General features: G+C 36.6%; 1 protein-coding gene across 2 annotated transcripts in view; it reads left to right on the forward strand.

Moving 5' to 3' along the window:
* Positions 1 to 17,277, forward strand: part of AFM (afamin) — a 30,995-nt gene extending 13,718 nt beyond the window's left edge. Inside the window, exons 6-15 of one of the 2 annotated variants that reach the window (XM_074228447.1) lie at positions 76 to 173; positions 2,651 to 2,780; positions 4,321 to 4,538; positions 6,460 to 6,592; positions 7,353 to 7,450; positions 11,375 to 11,513; positions 13,076 to 13,293; positions 14,611 to 14,740; positions 16,645 to 16,699; positions 17,093 to 17,277. In XM_074228447.1, coding sequence (XP_074084548.1) covers positions 76 to 173; positions 2,651 to 2,780; positions 4,321 to 4,538; positions 6,460 to 6,592; positions 7,353 to 7,450; positions 11,375 to 11,513; positions 13,076 to 13,293; positions 14,611 to 14,740; positions 16,645 to 16,689 — 1,209 coding nt within the window. In that variant the 3' untranslated portion in view covers positions 16,690 to 16,699; positions 17,093 to 17,277. The remainder of the gene's footprint in view (positions 1 to 75; positions 174 to 2,650; positions 2,781 to 4,320; positions 4,539 to 6,459; positions 6,593 to 7,352; positions 7,451 to 11,374; positions 11,514 to 13,075; positions 13,294 to 14,610; positions 14,741 to 16,644; positions 16,700 to 17,092) is intronic. The other variant, XM_074228448.1, reaches the window with a different exon arrangement.
* Positions 17,278 to 18,485: the final 1,208 nt, after the last annotated feature.

Consider the following 18,485-nt stretch of genomic DNA (forward strand, 5'->3'; position numbering starts at 1 on the left):
TAGGTCACAATTTCAAGTATGGACTATTCTTTGGACTTCTCTTTATTCTGCCATATTTTCATCTTCCTCCTTCAGGCAACACCCATCGCAAATGATTTAAAAGAAATCTCTGCTAAACAGCAATACACCTGTAGGGTACTGATGAAATTTGGAGCCAAAGGCGTGAAACTTCAGTGAGGTTTTTGTTTGTTTGTTTGTTTATGTGTAGTAGCAAAGAATATGAAACAAAATTCTTTTGATGTTTACTGTTTGAATAAAAGTAAACTATATTGTGGTATACAAATGTAATTGGGTCTTACAGCACTATATCTATAATGTGGCCCACAAATATAATGGGATGTTATTGTACTGTAAGATGCTATGAATAAGAATCATAGCAGAAAACTGTTATCCATAATGACTTATTTAGCTGTTTTCCAGTTGTGTCTGACTCTGTGATCTCCATTGGAATTTTCTTGGCAAAGATACTGGAGTGGTTTGCTATTTCCTTCTCCAACTCATTTTATAAATGAGGAGATTGAGGCCATCTGTTAAGTAACTTGCCCAGGATCACGCATTTAGTAAGTGTTGGAGGTTGGATTTGAACTCAGGAAGACTCATCTTGCTGATTCCAGGCCCAATGTTCTATCTACTGTGCCTACATAAATGAAAAGGAAAAAAAAAGTAAAATGAATGCCAGGTAATTTTAGTGATTGAGTCTGGTCCCAGAAAGAGATGAGAAAATGAAACTCCTTCCTTTCTTTGCAGAGTAAGGGACTATGGTTCCATGAAACAATCAATATCCCCATAGTCTTGATTAGGCAAAACTCTTGCTTGCTGGCTATCCAGGCATAAGGACCAGTGGGCCTGAAGTCTGACCCAGGCATAACTTCCTGGCTCTCACTCTCTACTCTAGGGATTGGCCAAGAAACAAAGATGAACTCACAATATTTACCTCTTTGGGTTATTGTGATCCTTAAAGGGTTATCTAAAAATGACTTGGCAGCTAGGTGGTACAGTAGGCAGATGCTCTGCCTGGAGTCTGGAAGACTCCTCTTTTTGAGTTCAAATCTGATCTCAGACACTTACTAGTTATGTGACCCTGGAAAAGTCACTTAACTCTGCATGCCAGCATCAGTCCAATGGAATAAATGAAAATTGCTGTCCCTATGAGATGATGGATGCAGAGGGCAATGCTTTCTCAAATTGCACTTTCTCTCACCTGGAGTGTATTTGCTTAATCCGAAGCTTATTTCTCTCCTTTAAAGTTTATGTTTCTCTTTAATTAGCCCTGACTGCCGTTTTGTGAACAATCCTAACAGTTTTTGATGGCTATGTTTTCATTCTTGGGAATGAAAAGCTACAGAAAGGGGAGAGGATATGTGCAGATCAGAAACAGAGAGGAGACAGAAATTTTGATCTCTTTATCCAGATTCCCTTTTTAAAAAAATGATTATTTCATTTTTCCCAATTACCTGTAAAGACAATTTTTAACATTTATTAAAAAATATTTTTGAGCTCCAAATTTTCACCTTCTCTCCTACCCATCCCCCCTGCCTCCCCAAGAAGATAAGGATTTGATATAGGTTATGTCTTAGTTAGATTTCTAGTTTTTGAAACCTTCTTGTCCAATGTAGCTTTAAGATTATATGCATTAGATATGATGACATCTATTAAAATATGATTATTATTCTAAATAAATGTACCCATGTTATGCCCAGTCAATTACAGGTTACAGTTCAGCCTATATTTATGATTTTTCAGTACAATTTATTGGCAGAGTTCAGTTGGAAATGTTGTGACCCCTCATTTTGAGATGAGGGGTTGTCATCTGTCTGCACATGAGATTGTAAGATTAATTCTAGTCTCTGAGTTAGCAAACTGGTCCAGATAACAAATAGGTCTTGTTAAGTATTTGCTAAGTGCAAATGTTATTGTTGGCAGTGGATTTTGCAATAAAGAAAGACCTTCCCTTCCCTGTGATTGTGGTCTTCAGTTTTTGACTTCATATTTTAGTACAGTCTTGATTCTCTTTTATTTATTAAAATCTAGGTTAAGGGAGGAAGGGTTTTTTTTTTTTAATGTTTGCCCTGCATTGGTCAGCAATATGATGTTGTATGACTTGAACCTGACATTAGCATTAGCAAAAAAGTAAATTGCCTATAATTGTAAGATTGGAGTATAAACAAGGTATTTATGTCTACAGCCCATTTCACAAACACCCATGGTTGACCTGTTTTTACTGCCAACTACATTGAAGCATTTCCCGCAAAGCCAGAGAGATATTGTCCACTCTGTTTGATACTGGTGCATCCTGCCTTCTTGTGATATCAGCAGACTGCTTTGTCAAACAGATCATCACAATTGTTTGGAACAGAGCCAACTTGAAGCCCTGCTCCATCCCCTTTCTTTCTTAGATTCCCAGAAGCAGTTGCATCACACAGGGACTACTAATCTAATCAGTGGTATGGACTAGGACCACTTGGTCAGCATTTCAGGATTACTGCCAGGCCTCCACAGTGACTTTAGTGATCTCAGAGCACAAAGTTCCTGCTATATAGCATTCTTGGCTTTTGTGCCTTCCCATAATAGAGATGATGGATTGGACTTTTAGTGTTTTATTTAATTATTCAACCAACCAACCAACCAATATTTATTGATCTCTTCACAGGAAAGTGGTGGAAATCAGCCAAAAATTTCCCAAGATTGACTTTAAAGAACTGGACATTCTCCTGAAAGATTTTCCCATTATGTTAGATGGGTGTTGTGAAGGAGATGTAGTACACTGTTTCCGTAATCAGGTAGTCACTAACAACTCTGCATTTTGGAGGGCAATGTTCTGAGTTTGAGGAAGCCATTTTTTGCCACTTTAGGGAAATCTTAGTGGTCTCCTGGGGATGAGGGCAACCATGGGGTGCTTATTGCTGTGTAGATTTGTGATTCTTCTTCATGTCTTTCAATACTATGCAAATAGTTTGTATTTTTGAGCAGCCTATGGACCTCTTTGTGGGAAGGCTTTTCATCAAGGAAGTGGTTTCACCATGGCAATTCCCCATGACTTAGTAAATAAATCCTTAGGAGTTGCCTGAAACTCAGAAAAGTTAAGTGATTTATTCGGGATTATATAGAGTTAGTAAAAGGTAGAGATAAGATTCAAATCCTGGTCTCCACCACTGCATGTCCAAACACTATCCACCATTCTCTGCTGCCTCTACAGGTTAGATTTTATATATAGGTAAACCTCATTAAATCAGTCTCTACTAATTTGGTATTTGGGCAAATTACAAAAGGCTAGATCAAAAGTTTCCCTTTGGTAATTCTCCTAAAAGTCCTAGAAATGAAAAAATAAAAGATTAAATTTGCAGTTTTTAATTAATAATTAGCATTTATATTATGAAAATATTGCTCTTCAGTTTTTAAGCTTTTCCATTGAAATACTGCTCATTAGAAATCATTCTTTTCTATTCATGAAAGAAAAATTTTAGGTAATATTTTATTAGTCTGATTGGAGTTGCTGTCTTTAGTTGATTGTCAAAAAGCTACATTTGTTCTAAAATTTTTCTATAATTTGTACTTTTCAAATCATTTAAACAGACCTTTCCCCTTAAACTAGACAATGCATTCAAGAAGAATGTTTATTGAAAAGTTTGAATTCCAGAAAGTTGAAATATATTTTAAAATGTCATACATAGAACTGTGATGTAAGCCTCTTTCTCTGGAGCCATGTCATTGGGTAGCTATATTGAAGTGCCTTAGTCTCAAGGAGATAGCATTGTATAATGGAAAGTTCACTGGTCTGGAGAGAAGGAAGACCTGACTTCAAATCTCAGTTCTGCCCCCCCTTGTTAGCCATATGACTTTGTTGCTTCATTTCTCTGTAGCTCAGTTTCCTCAGCAAGAACTTATAGTAATAAAGATCTTTGTAAGCATGAAACAACTATATTGTATTAATCCAAGCTCACATAGAGTTGGTTCATATGAAAGAAAGCCCTGGGAGCCCTAGATAATGAAATAACCTGTTGACTAAGGGCAAAGCTAGTTGTATCTCAAATGAATTAGTGTGAGAATTGCTGTTATTGTTCGTACTTCATTTTCCAAGAGGACCAATGATATCATGGGGGTGATGTCTTGATTCACCCATGAGTTGTGTGAGATACTTTGCAAATGATAGAAACTTTTAGATCAATACATTGTTCTTGTCTGTTGTGGAAAAGGAATTCCATCAAGGTCACAAGACTGCAGTATCTCTGAGGTTTAGGAGGGCAATACTGAATGAAATAATAAGTTAGTTTTCACAAATGAACAAATAAGAAAAAATAACTTCTGTTTGACCTTGTATAGGCCAAGATGATAAACTATATCTGTTCAAAACCAGACTCCATCTCCAGCAAAATTAGAAACTGTTGTCAACTCACAATACCCCAGAGGGGCGAATGCATCATAGGTTACTCGGAAAATGACGATAAACCAGAGGATTTATCTCCAAGAGCAGAAAGATTTACAGAAGGGGATGATGTTTGCCAACATCTGCATGAAGACAAAGAAAACTTTCTGACTGAGTAATGTAACTTTACTAACCCTTATAATGGACATAGAAAGCAACACAAGAAAATCTTACCAGCTTGGATTAAATTGGATGCGAATTGGGTGGGGTGGGAAACCAGTAGAGAGTAGGACAAATTTTTTGAAGAAATCAAGTCTCATTGGGATGGACAACAGCATAGAATAGAAAAAAATCATTAATTCAGGAATTAGATGATTTGAATACAAGTCCTACTTCTGCTATCTGTGTGACCTTGGGTAGGTCACTTGACTGCCTCTGCAAAAGAGACTATTGGACTAGATGATATCTAAGATTGTCTGCTAGAACTTTTATTCTTTATTGATCTCAGGCACACAAAACAGTTGCAAAGAAATAACTCCCTCCCCCAAATGAGCAAAATGATGCTTTTTTGTATTGTTTTAATAACCAGAAAAGCTTCTTGGTAGTAATAATTACTAACATTAAGTAGCATTGTGGGGTTGGTTTGCTAAGCTCTTTACAAATATTCTTTCATTTGAACTTTATAACAATGATGTGAAGTAGGTTCTATTATTTTGCAAAGGAGGATACTGAGACAAAGGTTAAATGACTTGCTCATGGTCACAGAGTCAGCAAATACCTTAGATCAAATCTGAACTCAGATTTCTTGCCTCCAGGTCTAAAACTTTGTTCACTGTATCACTTGACAGACTTATGAACTCTAATTAGTGATGCTAATAAAAGTGAAATGGAATTTCTCTTAAATAGGTTAAATGTCCCTTTTACAATCTTGTTTATACTGTTGACTTTCCTAAGAAATCCTCCTTCCTCTCCCCCCCCCCCCCCGCCAATAATGCTTGAATTCATTGCATCATCTCCTGCTCAGTACAGGTAAAATAACATCAAACTCCAAATTAATGAACAGGGAACCAACAATTTTGATTGGTGGTGATGGTGAGCTATAGGAGATATGGTAAAAGGTGATCATATCATCTTAGAGTTTAATATAACCAAAGAAAGAATGCTGAGCATAGTTGGTCTTATACCTATGGTGTAAGGAAAATTGATTTCTACTTTGAATCTGCTGCTCTGCTTAGTTTCAACTCCACAACCTCCCTTCCCCCACCATGCCTTGCAAACATCTTGGAGGCAGGGACTATATTTCTTTTTATTAGCTGTAACCCCAGTGTTTAGTATAGTCCCTGGAACACAGTAGGTGCTTTATATATGTTTATTGGATTGTATTTCAAAATTGTTGAAAGAAATACTCCCACACTCTTTCTTGTCTCCCTATTGAATAATCTCCCCTTGCCTATCCAATCATTTGCCAATATTCATCAATCATTCTTTCCCTTTTCTCCAGTCAGCCACCTTCCCTGATGTCCTTATATGGACCATATTTCCTCACACATGAATGGAACTTTAGGATCTTGAAAGCTTTGCCTGGAGAGTACATGAACTGGTCCATCTCACCAGGCTAGAAAGACTTTAAGTGTGGAAAACTTCAACCAATTATAGCCTATCTTCTGATGAACAGTGTGGACGAGTCTGTAGAGTTTGTAGGTCTGATTTTGGATAGTAAATGTCTTACCATAGTGTCTCACAAAGGCAAGAGACTAAGGTGGGATTGGTATTGATGGAAGAGGCATGCTGTTGAAAATGTGGATTCTTGAATTGTTATGGTGTGGTTACCTTGCATCCATCTTCTTTAGTAGCTACATCAGAGGAATCAAGCTATTAGAATCACAATTACCAATACAGATCTTGCTACCTTTTCTGCCACTTTTCATCTTAGATTTGCAAGATTGCCCCAAAGGTTAAGCGATTTGGCCAGTGTTCCACAAAAATTACTAATGGGCTTACATTCATTTTATTTTTTTATTATTAGTTAAATATAGAAATTGACATACTTTCCCTGTTCAATTCATATAGCTTAATGTTAAAAAAATATCTCACAGGTTTCTGTATGAATATTCAAGACGACATCAAGAATTGCCTCATTCAGTTCTTTTGAGAATAAGTGTGACATATGAAAAACTACTGGAAAGATGCTGCAAAACAGAAAATCCCAAAGAATGTTATCGCCATGGGGTAGGTACCACAGAATTATCCACAAATTCTATGAAAATGATGGCTGCACCAAATTTTATACTACAATCTTCCTTGGCCTTATTGGTTTTCATCCAGTCTCCTCACTGGTGGAGAGAATGATGGCCCATGAGCTTGAGAGAGGAGAGAACTTCCTTCTTCATGCTTTAAGAGAGGAAACATGTGTTTCTCGATTGTCTTAAGAGAAAAACCCATGGAGAAAGAACAGATTTTGGAAATCAGTGTTTTGCCTTTCAAAGCCTGATCTCTCTTCATGAGTCTCTTCCTTAAGAGAGAAAGGAAGGGCAAAGAAGTGGTATCCTGAATAGAACTGGCCCTGGAGTTAGGAGGACCTAAGTTCAAATCTGGCCTCAGACACTTAATAGCTATGTAACACTGGGTAAGTCAATTAACTCTCATTGCCTCAAAAGAGAAGAGAGATTGTGAAATCATGTATATTCTCTCTAAAAACAGGAAAGATGCTGTCTCTCCCCTCCCACACTTACTTGGTAACCCAGCCCCTCAGGGAGGCATGAGGTTTTGAGTCACCCCTCTCCACTAACTCAAAGAGGAGAATCTCATGCAAATACTTCAGGCTTGAAGCCAGGAATACTCGTTTTGACTGTTTTCCAGTGGGGGATAATTTGAATAATAATAAAATCCTCTAGGATTTTTTTCTCTAGTAAAGCTTATGTTCCTATTTTTCTAGCGTATTATACAGCCAAAATTAAATGTCCTTAAAAATAACTTTGCTTATTTTCAGGAAGAAGAATTTCTAAATATAACAGAGAAAACCCAAGCCATTTCAAAACTGGAATGTGGCTATTCCAAGAATCTAGGTGAAGAAGGCTTCCTTAATCAGTAGGTGTCTTTGATTTATTCAGATTAATACCTGATCAAGTAATCTGATGAACTCTAGAAGGGACACCAAAAAATTGAATTTAGAGCTAAAAAGTTTAGGATTATGGGATCACAGATTTAGAGATGGACAGAGTTTTAAGTGGTGGATAATCTCATTGGGTAGTCTAATTTAACCCATTCACTTTACAGGTGAGGAAAATGAGATTCAGAAAAGTGAAGGGCTTTGGTCAAGGTCAAAGACAGGATTTGAACTTCAATCCTAACTCCAAATCCAGCACTCTTTTCACTGCACCATTGGGTTCCTCTTCTCCCCTGACCAGGACCTTAACCCCTTATGGCTGTATTGTTGTAGGTGCCTTCTGGTTGGTCTCTCTGCCATAAGTCTCTTCCCACCTACAATCCACTGTCAGTTCAGCTGTCACAATGATCTTCCTGAAGTACAGAAGTGACTATGTCATCCTCCTATTCAATAAATTCCAGTGGCACCCTCCACTCCAGGGATATTTGAGGAAGACATCTGATTCTATCAGATCAAATACATAAGCCCATTTAGCTTTCCAAATCCTTCATAAGCCATAACCTTCCTACCTTTCTAGTCTTGTTACATTTCACTCTTCTTCATGTATTTTGCAATTCAGTCACACTATGGACATTGTTCTTGGGAAATGATGCTTCATCTCCAAACTTGGGACATTTTCTCTGGCTCATTACTTGCCTGAAATTCTCTATCTCCTCATCTTTGCCTCCTGGCTTCCCTCATTTTTCTTCACATCTCAGATAAAATTCCACTTTTCTTAAGAAGACTTTCCCGGTCCTCCTTTATCTCAGCTTTCTCACTGACATAGCTCTCCTCTGCACAGAGTTGTTTGCATATGTCTCTCCCTTTAGACTGTGGATTCCTTAAGCACAGAGACTCATTTTTGTCTTTCTTTGGACCCTGAATGGTTAGTGCCAAACTGTTAGTGCCAAATGTGCCAAGCACATAGGAGACCCTTAAAAATGCGTGCTGACTTGATGCCTCTTGTTTTTCTGCTTTCCTTCAGTTCTCAGTCAAAATCTCAACTCCTGCAAGAAGTACACCTCCTCCTCCCTTAATGCCAGTGCCTTCTCTCTTAGATTATCCCCAATTTATCCTGAAGATAGATTGTGTGTAGGTAGTTGTTTGCATGCTGTCTCCAAAATTAGACTGTGAGCTTCTTGAGGGCAGGGCCCATGCTTTTGTTTTTGTTTTTGTTTTTTGGCCTTTTTTGTATCTCTAGCATCTAGCAGTATCTGACATAGTGGATATTTAATAAATGTTATTTGACTAACTTAAAAAAAACCCCACACATTATATGAAATGATTATGTCCATTGCATAGTATTATTTTTCAACCACAGAATAGGCTCAACAGACTCTTTGCACATTATACTTTTTTTGAACTTCTATTCTATTTTGCATTATAATTCTAAGCTTTTTACCCCTTTACAAAATCAGGGATTTTAAATCTTTTTTGTGTCATGACCCCTTTTGGAGGGAGGTCTTCTGGTAGTAGTAATAGTTGTCCTTTGGTAGTGAAGAAGACCATGATATAAGGAAAGTGATGTTACTATTTGCACATAAGATCATGAAGTCTGTGGTCCCCTTCTTAGATGAACGCCTCTAAATGCGTAGAATAAAATATCTAGGATTACAAAAACAACCAAAAATGTGAAATTAAAATATTATGTGTGAATATACATACATATATAAACAATGTATACATACATGCACATATGCATATATGTTTGTATATATATATATGTATATATATATATATATATATATACATATATATATATATATACACATATGTATATGCCTATAGAGAAAGCTGTCCAAAAACTAAATATTGCTTTAGAGATTAAGAGTTCTCCCATCTCTGGAATTTTCTTTCTCTTTTTTTAGGGTTTTTTTTTGCAAGGCAATGGGGTTAAGTGGCTTGCCCAAGGCCACACAGCTAGGTAATTATTAAGTGTCTGAAGCCAGATTTGAACTCAGGTCAGCCTGACTCCAGGGTCGGTGCTCTATCCACTACACCACCTTGGAATTTTCCAAGAAAGAAACTGAGTGACTATGTGCCAGAGATATTTTAGAGAATGACAAAAAGGAAATCCAAATTTCATTGAATCAAGATAAGCTGTCACTTATTCTTTACCATAATATTCTTTTTTAAAAGTCAAAAGTCTTATATATAATATATGTATATATTTGTCATATAGATGTTCTGTTCCCCTCTCCCTTCCCTTTCCTTTCCAAAATTATACATAAAAATTTTTAAAGTTTCATTTACTTCTATCTGCTATGCAATGATTAGAAGAACAATATTAATAAAATTTTCTTTGATCCTATTTGATAAGTTTGATCCTAGGTGATGATGTAGGCACTGAGATAAGGTTTATACATGGTCATACAAAGATAAAACCATTCCTGCCCTCAAGGAGATTCCATTCAGCTGGATGGAGAGTGGTAGGATTTAAGAATTAAACAGATGTTGGATAGACATATATATATATATATATATATATATATATATATATATATATATATGTTAATATATGTCCCTATATATTATATATTATATATATATACACACATACATACATATATTTTTCTGCTTTTAGAAGATGATTTTCTTGGTTGAATGAAAGATAGATAGAAAAAGGGAGAGCCTGGAAGGTAAGAATCCAAATGGAGTCTACTTCAACAGGCCAAATTTGGGGAAACACAAACACTTAGAGCTTGGAAAGAGGAAGCCAAACCAGAGAAAGAAATCAAAGAGAGACTGAAAAATCAAAGTGAACAATGGAAACCAAGGATGGGGAAGTATGAAGAATAAGCATGTGGGCAAGTGTTAAAGCTGTAGAAAATGAAGATGAGAATGAAGGAAAGTTCATTGGATTTAGTTAGCAAGTCACTGAAAATGGTGGCGAGGATAGATGCAATAGAAAGGCATTTATGGAAGCCAAGTAGAAAAACTGAGTGGGAAATCAAAAAAGGAGAGATAATAAATATAATATTTCTTTTGAGAAGTTTGTCATCGAGGGGTGGCTAGGTGGCAAAGTGGATAGAGCACATAGAGCACCGGCCCTGGAGTCAGGAGGACCTGAGTTCAAATGCAGCCTCAGACACTTAATAATTACCTAGCTGTGTGGCCTTGGGCAAGCCACTTTAACCCTATTTACCTTGCAAAAACCTTAAAGAGAGAGAGAGAGAGAGAGAGAGAGAGAGAGAGAGAGAGAGAGAGAGAGAGAAATTTGTCATTGAAGAGGAATAAAGAGATAAAATGAAACTTAAGCCTTTAGTAGGTTAAAAAAGAGTCCATTTAGGATGGGGCAATTAGATGGCACAATGGATAGAACTTCCTTCCTAGAGTCAGGAAGATCTGAGTTCAAATCTGCCCTCAGATACTTTCTGTGTGACTTAGCCCTCTTTGCCTTAGTTTCCTCATCTATAAAATGAGATGGAGAAGGTAATGCCAAACTCTTCTGGTATGATTGCCAAGAAAACCCCAAATGGGCCATGAAGAGTCAAATATAATTATAATGACTGAACAAAATGAATTAGGTCAGCTAGGGAGATCTGTTATTTTTGGAGTTAATGGCTCTCAGGGCACACAGAATGTTCAGAACAACTAAAAATGTTCACTATATATAGTCATATAGCCACTTGGTCTCAGGTGAGTCTGGACAAGGAATACTATAGACCTTGCATATGCCAGAGAGGAGAGAGAGAAGGGCAGAATAGTGAGAAGCAGGGGTATAAATGGGAAAAGAAGAAGGGACAGGGCAAACTCCATTCGAAATTCTTTACTTTGTAGGTGAGAGATGTCAGTTATGCCACAATCAGGTTCGGAAAACATTAAATCTATCTCGTCCAGAGACCAATAATCACTCATTCCCTTAGGTGTCTTTTTTTCCTCACCAAAAAAGCACCTCAACTATCATCTCAAGAGCTCATCTCTCACAGTCAGAAACTTGCTGCATCATTTACTAAGTGCTGTCCCATGGAGGAAATGCAACAATTTGCCTGTATTGACAATATGGTAAGCACCTCATGGTCCTGTTACCAATATTTCATTTATAAGTCAAAACTCATCTGATTTTTACCCTTGTGGCAAAGAGATTTTGCCCTTCAGATGATAGATGGAGATGTACCATTCCCAACATAGAGTGAACAGATCTTCCTGGGGATATGAGAAGTATATCAAGGAACAAAAATTTTGATATGCTCTTGGAGAAGAAAACTTAACCTCTTGATTTTATTTCTTATGTGTGTATGAATAGTAAATTCTAGAATTTATTTCTTTTCATAAATGTTTTCTGATTGACTAAGTGATGTGGTTAAAATTTACTGAAAGTCAGTGGGATATGGAAATCAAACAAGATGTAAACCCTACGACAACAAATAGATGGCTAACACAGTCATTGGCAGAAAAAATGAACTTTGTCCATTTCCAGGTGATAAATGCTATCTTTTTCCTGAACCAGACATTGTTTTCATCACAGAAAGTAGAAATATCTAGTTTTTCCATGGTCTACTCTGCCATCCTCTCTTCCTTTATATCAAAATGGGAAAATGTCTACAAAATTTTCTTGGGGATAAATTCTCTGAAGTCCTAAATTGTGATTTAAGATTGGAAAACAAAGTTACTTTAGGGTATTTTTGTTCCAATGTCCACTTCCTGTGGACTCCATGACCTCAAAGCATCATTTTCAATTCTAAATCCATTATCCTTTGAATTTGCTTCCTCCTCACCCCCCCCCCCCAATTGAGTCTTAGAGAGAGTTACTGGTTCATTATAGCTAAAATGGACCTTAAAAATAATTTAATTAACTCTTTTTTTAACAGATGATAAAACTAAGGTTCAGAAACCTCAAATAATTTGCCTAAAGTTACCTATTAGTAAATGACAGTCAGAACCTGAAACCATTTTTTTCCTTTTGGTCTTTTTCTTCTTTCACAACATGACTAATATGGACAACTATTTTACACAATTGCATACACATATAACCTATTTAAAATTCTTACCTTTTAAGTGAGGGATAGACAAGGGAGAAAATTTGAAACTCAAAATTAAAAAAAAATCTTAAAAATTATCTTTACATGTTATTGGAAAAATAAAATTCTATATTAAAAAATAAAACAACTTTAAACCAAGAATTCCATTCCAGAGGTCAGTTGTCTTTCCTTTATATCATGTTGGTCCAGGTTAGGGGCCCCAGTTGAGACCAGTTTGAAGCTGGTCTGTTTGGGACCAGAACAGAAAAAATACAGAAGAAATCATGAAGGTGGAGGTTGAGTCTGAATCACAGAATCCCAAGGGAGAGTTGTTTGTGACCCTCTTCATCTGACCCTCCAGAGCTCCCATCTTCAAGCATTCTGTGTTGATCTCACAGGTTTTACCTGTATAATAAGGTTAAAAGCTTTGTTAGGCCTATTGATCCTTTTCCTGCTTGGACTTTCTTGGCCAGAGTTATGGATCCAGACCATGAATTTTTGGTAAATGAATTTAGTCCCATGCAAATATTGTAGGTCATTGTTTTAAAAAAAATAAAACCCAGTACTTTTAAACTGAATTTGACTTCTCTTTTTATCTTCATGCAGGTTAACCTAATTCTTGGGGAGCTTTGTGGAATAAATAAGAATCGAACTATAAACCCGAGTGTGGATAATTGCTGTAAATCCTCACCTGCATTCATGTCACTGTGTTTTAATGACCTGACAGAAGATGAAACATATACTTCTCCACCATTGCTCCCTGAGTTGTTCTCCTACAGAGCAACTTTGTGTCAGGAAATGGAACTACAGAGAAAAAAACGAGAGTATGTAGCATCTTTTACATTTTTCTCCACCAGTCTTTCATATATTCTTTGTGGTGGCTCATGTCTTAGTCAAAAAAAAAAGATTAAGAAGAAAAAAAAAGTTTTCAGTGCTTCATGAAGAAATTCTATCACCCAATTCCCTTGTCTCTGTCCTTGTAATTTCAAAAGAAAACACCCAGGGTCTACCTAAAACTTTAGTTTATAAGGGTCAACTGAGTAATTTCCCTTTTCTGGGAATTAGTTTGAAAGTAGCAAGACAATGTGCTAGAAGTAAGGAATTAGGATCCCAATGGGCTAGGAATGTATTAAATTGGTCTGAGCAACTGCTGAGTTCCCATCTAGTCATCTCATTCTTTGATTGGCTCCGATATCTTTCTCCTGGAGAATGACATTGGTATATTCATTGGGAGTATGACCTAATATTTTACATTGCTCTTTTTACCTGTCCAATTCATACCTATCTTTAGGTAGAAAGTCAAACACCATCTTCTTCATGAAATCTACCTAAATCCCCAGGCCCCATCCATAGCTCTAAATCAGTAATAGGCTTCTTTCATCTCAGACATCACATAGTACTTGATTTTCTGGGATGATTATTTGTCACCTCTGATGACCTAAGAGAAGAGAATAAGATTCATGACTTTGGACAGTTCTGCCTCGCTTAAATCCAATTTACACACAAGTCAAGATATCACCTTGTGATGTCATTGGTTCTCTTTAAAAATGAAAGATGAACAACAATAACAAAAACACAGAAAAATCACTGCATAATGGAGAGGAGTGCCAGCCTCAGAATCAGAAAGATCTGTATTCAAGTCTTGTCTCTGACCTATAACAACTGTGTGACTCTGGGTGAGTCACTTAATTTCTCAGTGCTCTAGGCAACTAAGACTATATGTTTCAGAAAAGGTGCATTGGTAGATGGAATTTCTCCTTTTGAAAGTTCCATATACTAATAAAGTCATAGTATTTCAATATCAATTCCTACTATTATGTATTAAAGTTATATCCCCTACCAGTTCCATGAAGACAGAGACCATTTCTTATCTAAGTTTGATATCTTCTCCAAAACCTGACATAGATGGGAGTCCAATAAACCTTTGTTTAATTGAATGTTTTCTTGAAGAAGGGGAAAAAAAATCAATCGATGAATATTTATAAAGTGCCTATGTGCTAAATGCTGGAAGGATACAAAAAGGAGAAAAACAGTTGCTACCCTCAAGGGGTTTACAATCTAATGAGGGAATTAACATGTAGACAAATTCCTAAATTTTGTTTTCCTTTTGAGGGTATCTGATGGGACTGTTTGAATTTTAGGTTGATCGTGAACCTTGTGCAACAGAAGCCTCTTTTGGAAGTTGAACAATTGATACAGGTGCTTTTGGATTTTTCCAAAATGATAAGGTGCTGTGGAACAGAGGAGACAGATACCTGCTTCAAAGAAGAGGTACAGGATCCAGGACCCTCACTCTAGGGATTGAATGTTAGATGTAAATGCCTATACCGACATGGGAGCTCTGGACCACAGCACTGTTGGATAGACCCAGAATTCATCTGAAATGAAAGATGCCTCTTTCCTTCAAATATCCCTCCTAAGCTATTTTATATAGAATGAATGTTTTTATGCTAGAGTTAACATTTTAAAATGTGCATCGGCTCTGGAGTCAAAGAATCTGTGCTTGAATTCTGCCATTAAGGATTACTGCCTGTATATCAGTTAACCTCCCTGGTTCTCAGTTTCCTCATCTGTTAGATGAGGGCTTTGAATTAGGTGGTTTTTGGTGTTCCTTGCACATCTATGTCTTCAACTGTAATGCCTTCATCAACTGTAGCTTCTAAGTAGATAATCGGGCATTTGGGTAGCTTCTTGACTTAATTTGGGGCAAAAACTTTTCCTTTGACTTCTTAAATCCTTCTCCTTACAAGTACCTTTTGATAGACTCCCCTATCCCACCTTCCATCTATTTTTACTCATTTATTGGTGACTTATTGGGACAAATTAATGTCTCCATTTTTTAATAGAAGGCTTGGCAAATCTAAAGTGAGCTGGATTAATAGGATAATTGGGTGATACTCCTCCTCCTTCTTTCCACCTTTCTCCCTCTCCCATTTAGCAATTGTATATATTGGGAAGGGATAGCAAATAAGGTGATTTTTAAGCTCTCTTCATTATTCTGTGTGGCCAGAATCACACCAGCCTCCTGGTAGTTAGGTTTGCTATTGCAACAACATGAGATTCTATTAAGGTGTTCAATAATTAACAAAAGGAGATTTACTTAATTATCATAGGAAAAGGCTGGCTAGATAGTGAGGACATCTTGAGTTGATATGCTTAGGCAAAGTTTCCATCTTGATCCAACAACCAAGAATCTCCCCAGGCTTTACCATTGTTTTTGGCTTCATGGTACTTAGGAGATGAGAAAGTGACAATAATCTAAGATTTTATCCACCTGAGCCAACTATGTTCTTGAAGAAGGTTTTAATACCTTTTTTTTGGGGGGGGGAAGGCAATGGGGTTAAGTGACTTGCCCAAGTTCACACAGCTAGGTAATTATTAAGTGTCTGAAGTCATATTTGAACTCAGATCCTCCTGATTCCAGGGCTAGTGCTCTGTCCACCGAGGTGCCCTGGTTTTAGTACCTTTTAAGGAAAAACTATTCTAACTTGCCAGTGGAAGGAGTGTTTGAGACATTGTTTCTGCTACACTCACTAATTTTGGGACTTAATCTATTTGGCTCTCAGTCCTTATGCACTGACTCTATGATCTTTGTAACTATATAGCCACATAATTCTTTTCCAATCCTCCTTGGACCCCCCCCCCAATTAGTTGGGGGTCTATGATTCCATCTTGTTGTTCTTGGGCCAGTTAATTATTATTTTTTCATGGTTTTACTTTAAAAATTTTTAGTATTAATTTAAGAAACATATGGCAGCAATTTGTCAAAACATAGAATAAGTTAAGAAAGTGAATTTACAGGAACACAATGACAATAACAAGAAAAAAATTGGATTCGTTCCTTTATCCCCACTAAGGGAACAAAAAAGAGTGGGAGAGAGGGAGAGTAAAAGAGAGATGGGGAGACCCTAGAGAAAGTCAGAGATACAGAGAGATACACAGAGACAGACACAGAGTTTTGCACATCCAAAGGGAAAATTACCGAGAGTCAGAGATAGAGATTGGAAAGGTGGGGCGGGGGGAGTGGGAGGTGGAAAGAGGGGAAAGAGGAAGAAGAGGAAAAGAGGGAAAAGGAAGATAAACAGACAATATATGAGAATGTATTCTTTCAGAGATACCTTAATGTTAACCCAGTATTCTTGGATTTTTCTTCCTATGTTTTTCACTCCTGTCAGAATCCAAAATTATACAACACAATTGAGACTGTCTTGAGATCATAAAATACCAAAGGTAATTTTTTTATCTCTACCAAGTTTTCTAATATATTTAGAGAAAAATTGCATAGAGGTAGGTCAATGTGGCATATTTATGAATGACTGAAATTTTAGTACAGTTTTTAATTTGTATCTTGTAGATTTTTCCCATCTTTCATATCTCTATTCCTTTGAGTTCATTTATAAAGCAATTGCACAATTATATATATATATATATACATATATATATATATATATATGGGTATAGAATATCATATGTGGGAGGAGAGGCAGATTTTGGGTTGAAGTCAGGTCATCAGTCAACTTTTTCACATATAAGCTCTATAAAACAATTTTCCATCTCCCCATTCCTTAAGAAATAGCATTTTCTATTCCCTTGCTGGTTTCAAATATAATTTTATTTCCCTAGATTGCTAGAAGAAAGGAGTGAAGATTACTTATCATTGCATTTTTATGGCACACAATTTTCTGAAAAAAGACAGAAGAATTCATCTGCAACATTTACTTGGGCTGCAAGCAACAAATATAGCAAATACTGATTCACAGTAATATTTATTGCTTAATTATATGATTAAAATATGTCTATTATTGGTCTGCTCTCGTTATAATTTTTACAGGAACAACAGTGACAATAACAACAAGTTGTTTCAATTCTATGTACAATTTAACCTTGTTCCTTTCTATTCTGGGAACTTCATTGTTAGAACTGTGGTTATAGTCTTATCGGAGGATTATTATCTCTTACTACGGACACTGGGAAGAGTAAAGTTGCGAATTTGGGACTTAGCTTGTGACTCCCTGTATATTAGGAAGTTGATACTGCTGCTACTAACTGTAAATCCAAACAACTCCATTGTTGGTTGCTGTCATTGAGTCATTTCAGTCTCTTCATGACCCCATTTTGGAGTTTTTTGGGCAAAGATACTGGAGTATCATTTTATAGATGAAGAGACTGAGGCAAACGAGATTGTGACTAGGAAAGTGGTTGAGGTTGGATTTGTACTTAATGAAAATGTTCCTGACTTCAGACCCAGAGTTCTAGTCACTGTGTCCAACTAGCTACCCTTCTTTGTGGGTAAAAATAAGCATTGTACATCAATTGCATTATATATTTTTACTCTTTATCATGAAGTCTATAAGCTGCTTACACATATAGATGGCAGTAGGAGAGAGAAAAGATTTCACAGGATCCGATGGAAGAATCAGGAGCTGGGGAGTGGGCCAAGGTACAAAAATGAGGGTTGTTCCTAAAAATGCATAAACTATTTCTTTTATTTCTCAATTCTCTTTTGAGAATTGCCTCAACTGCCCGAGGTCCTAAAATTGTCTTGGAGAATAATTCTGTCCACCTTGATCCATTTGATTAGAAGACAATAAATAGACAAAATTAGAAAGTAAAAAAGTTTAATTAGCACTAAGTTTTAGGCAGTTGTTAGTTGGATAACAACCCATTAAATAAAGGGAAACACACATAAATACATGGTTTTAGAGTGACATTATAGCAGACAAAAGTATTGAGATTATCAAGTGAAGCTGCTAAGTCACCTTTCTTATTTGGGAGGTTGAATGATGGTGATGTTTGTCCTTCATTTTTATTTTTATTTTTATTTTTTACTTTGGGCTTTTGCAAGGCCATGGGGTTAAGTGACTTGTCCAAGGTCACACAGCTAGGTAATTATTAAATGTCTGAGGACTAATTTGAACTCAGGTCCTCTAGCACCAGCTGCCCCTTGTCCTTTATTCTTGAAGAAGCTCATGACTTCAGGGAGGTGCTAACATAACAAGCACATGAATTGGATTTG

Source organism: Macrotis lagotis, chromosome 3 (assembly GCF_037893015.1).
Source record: "Macrotis lagotis isolate mMagLag1 chromosome 3, bilby.v1.9.chrom.fasta, whole genome shotgun sequence".
Lineage (NCBI taxonomy): Eukaryota > Metazoa > Chordata > Mammalia > Peramelemorphia > Peramelidae > Macrotis > Macrotis lagotis.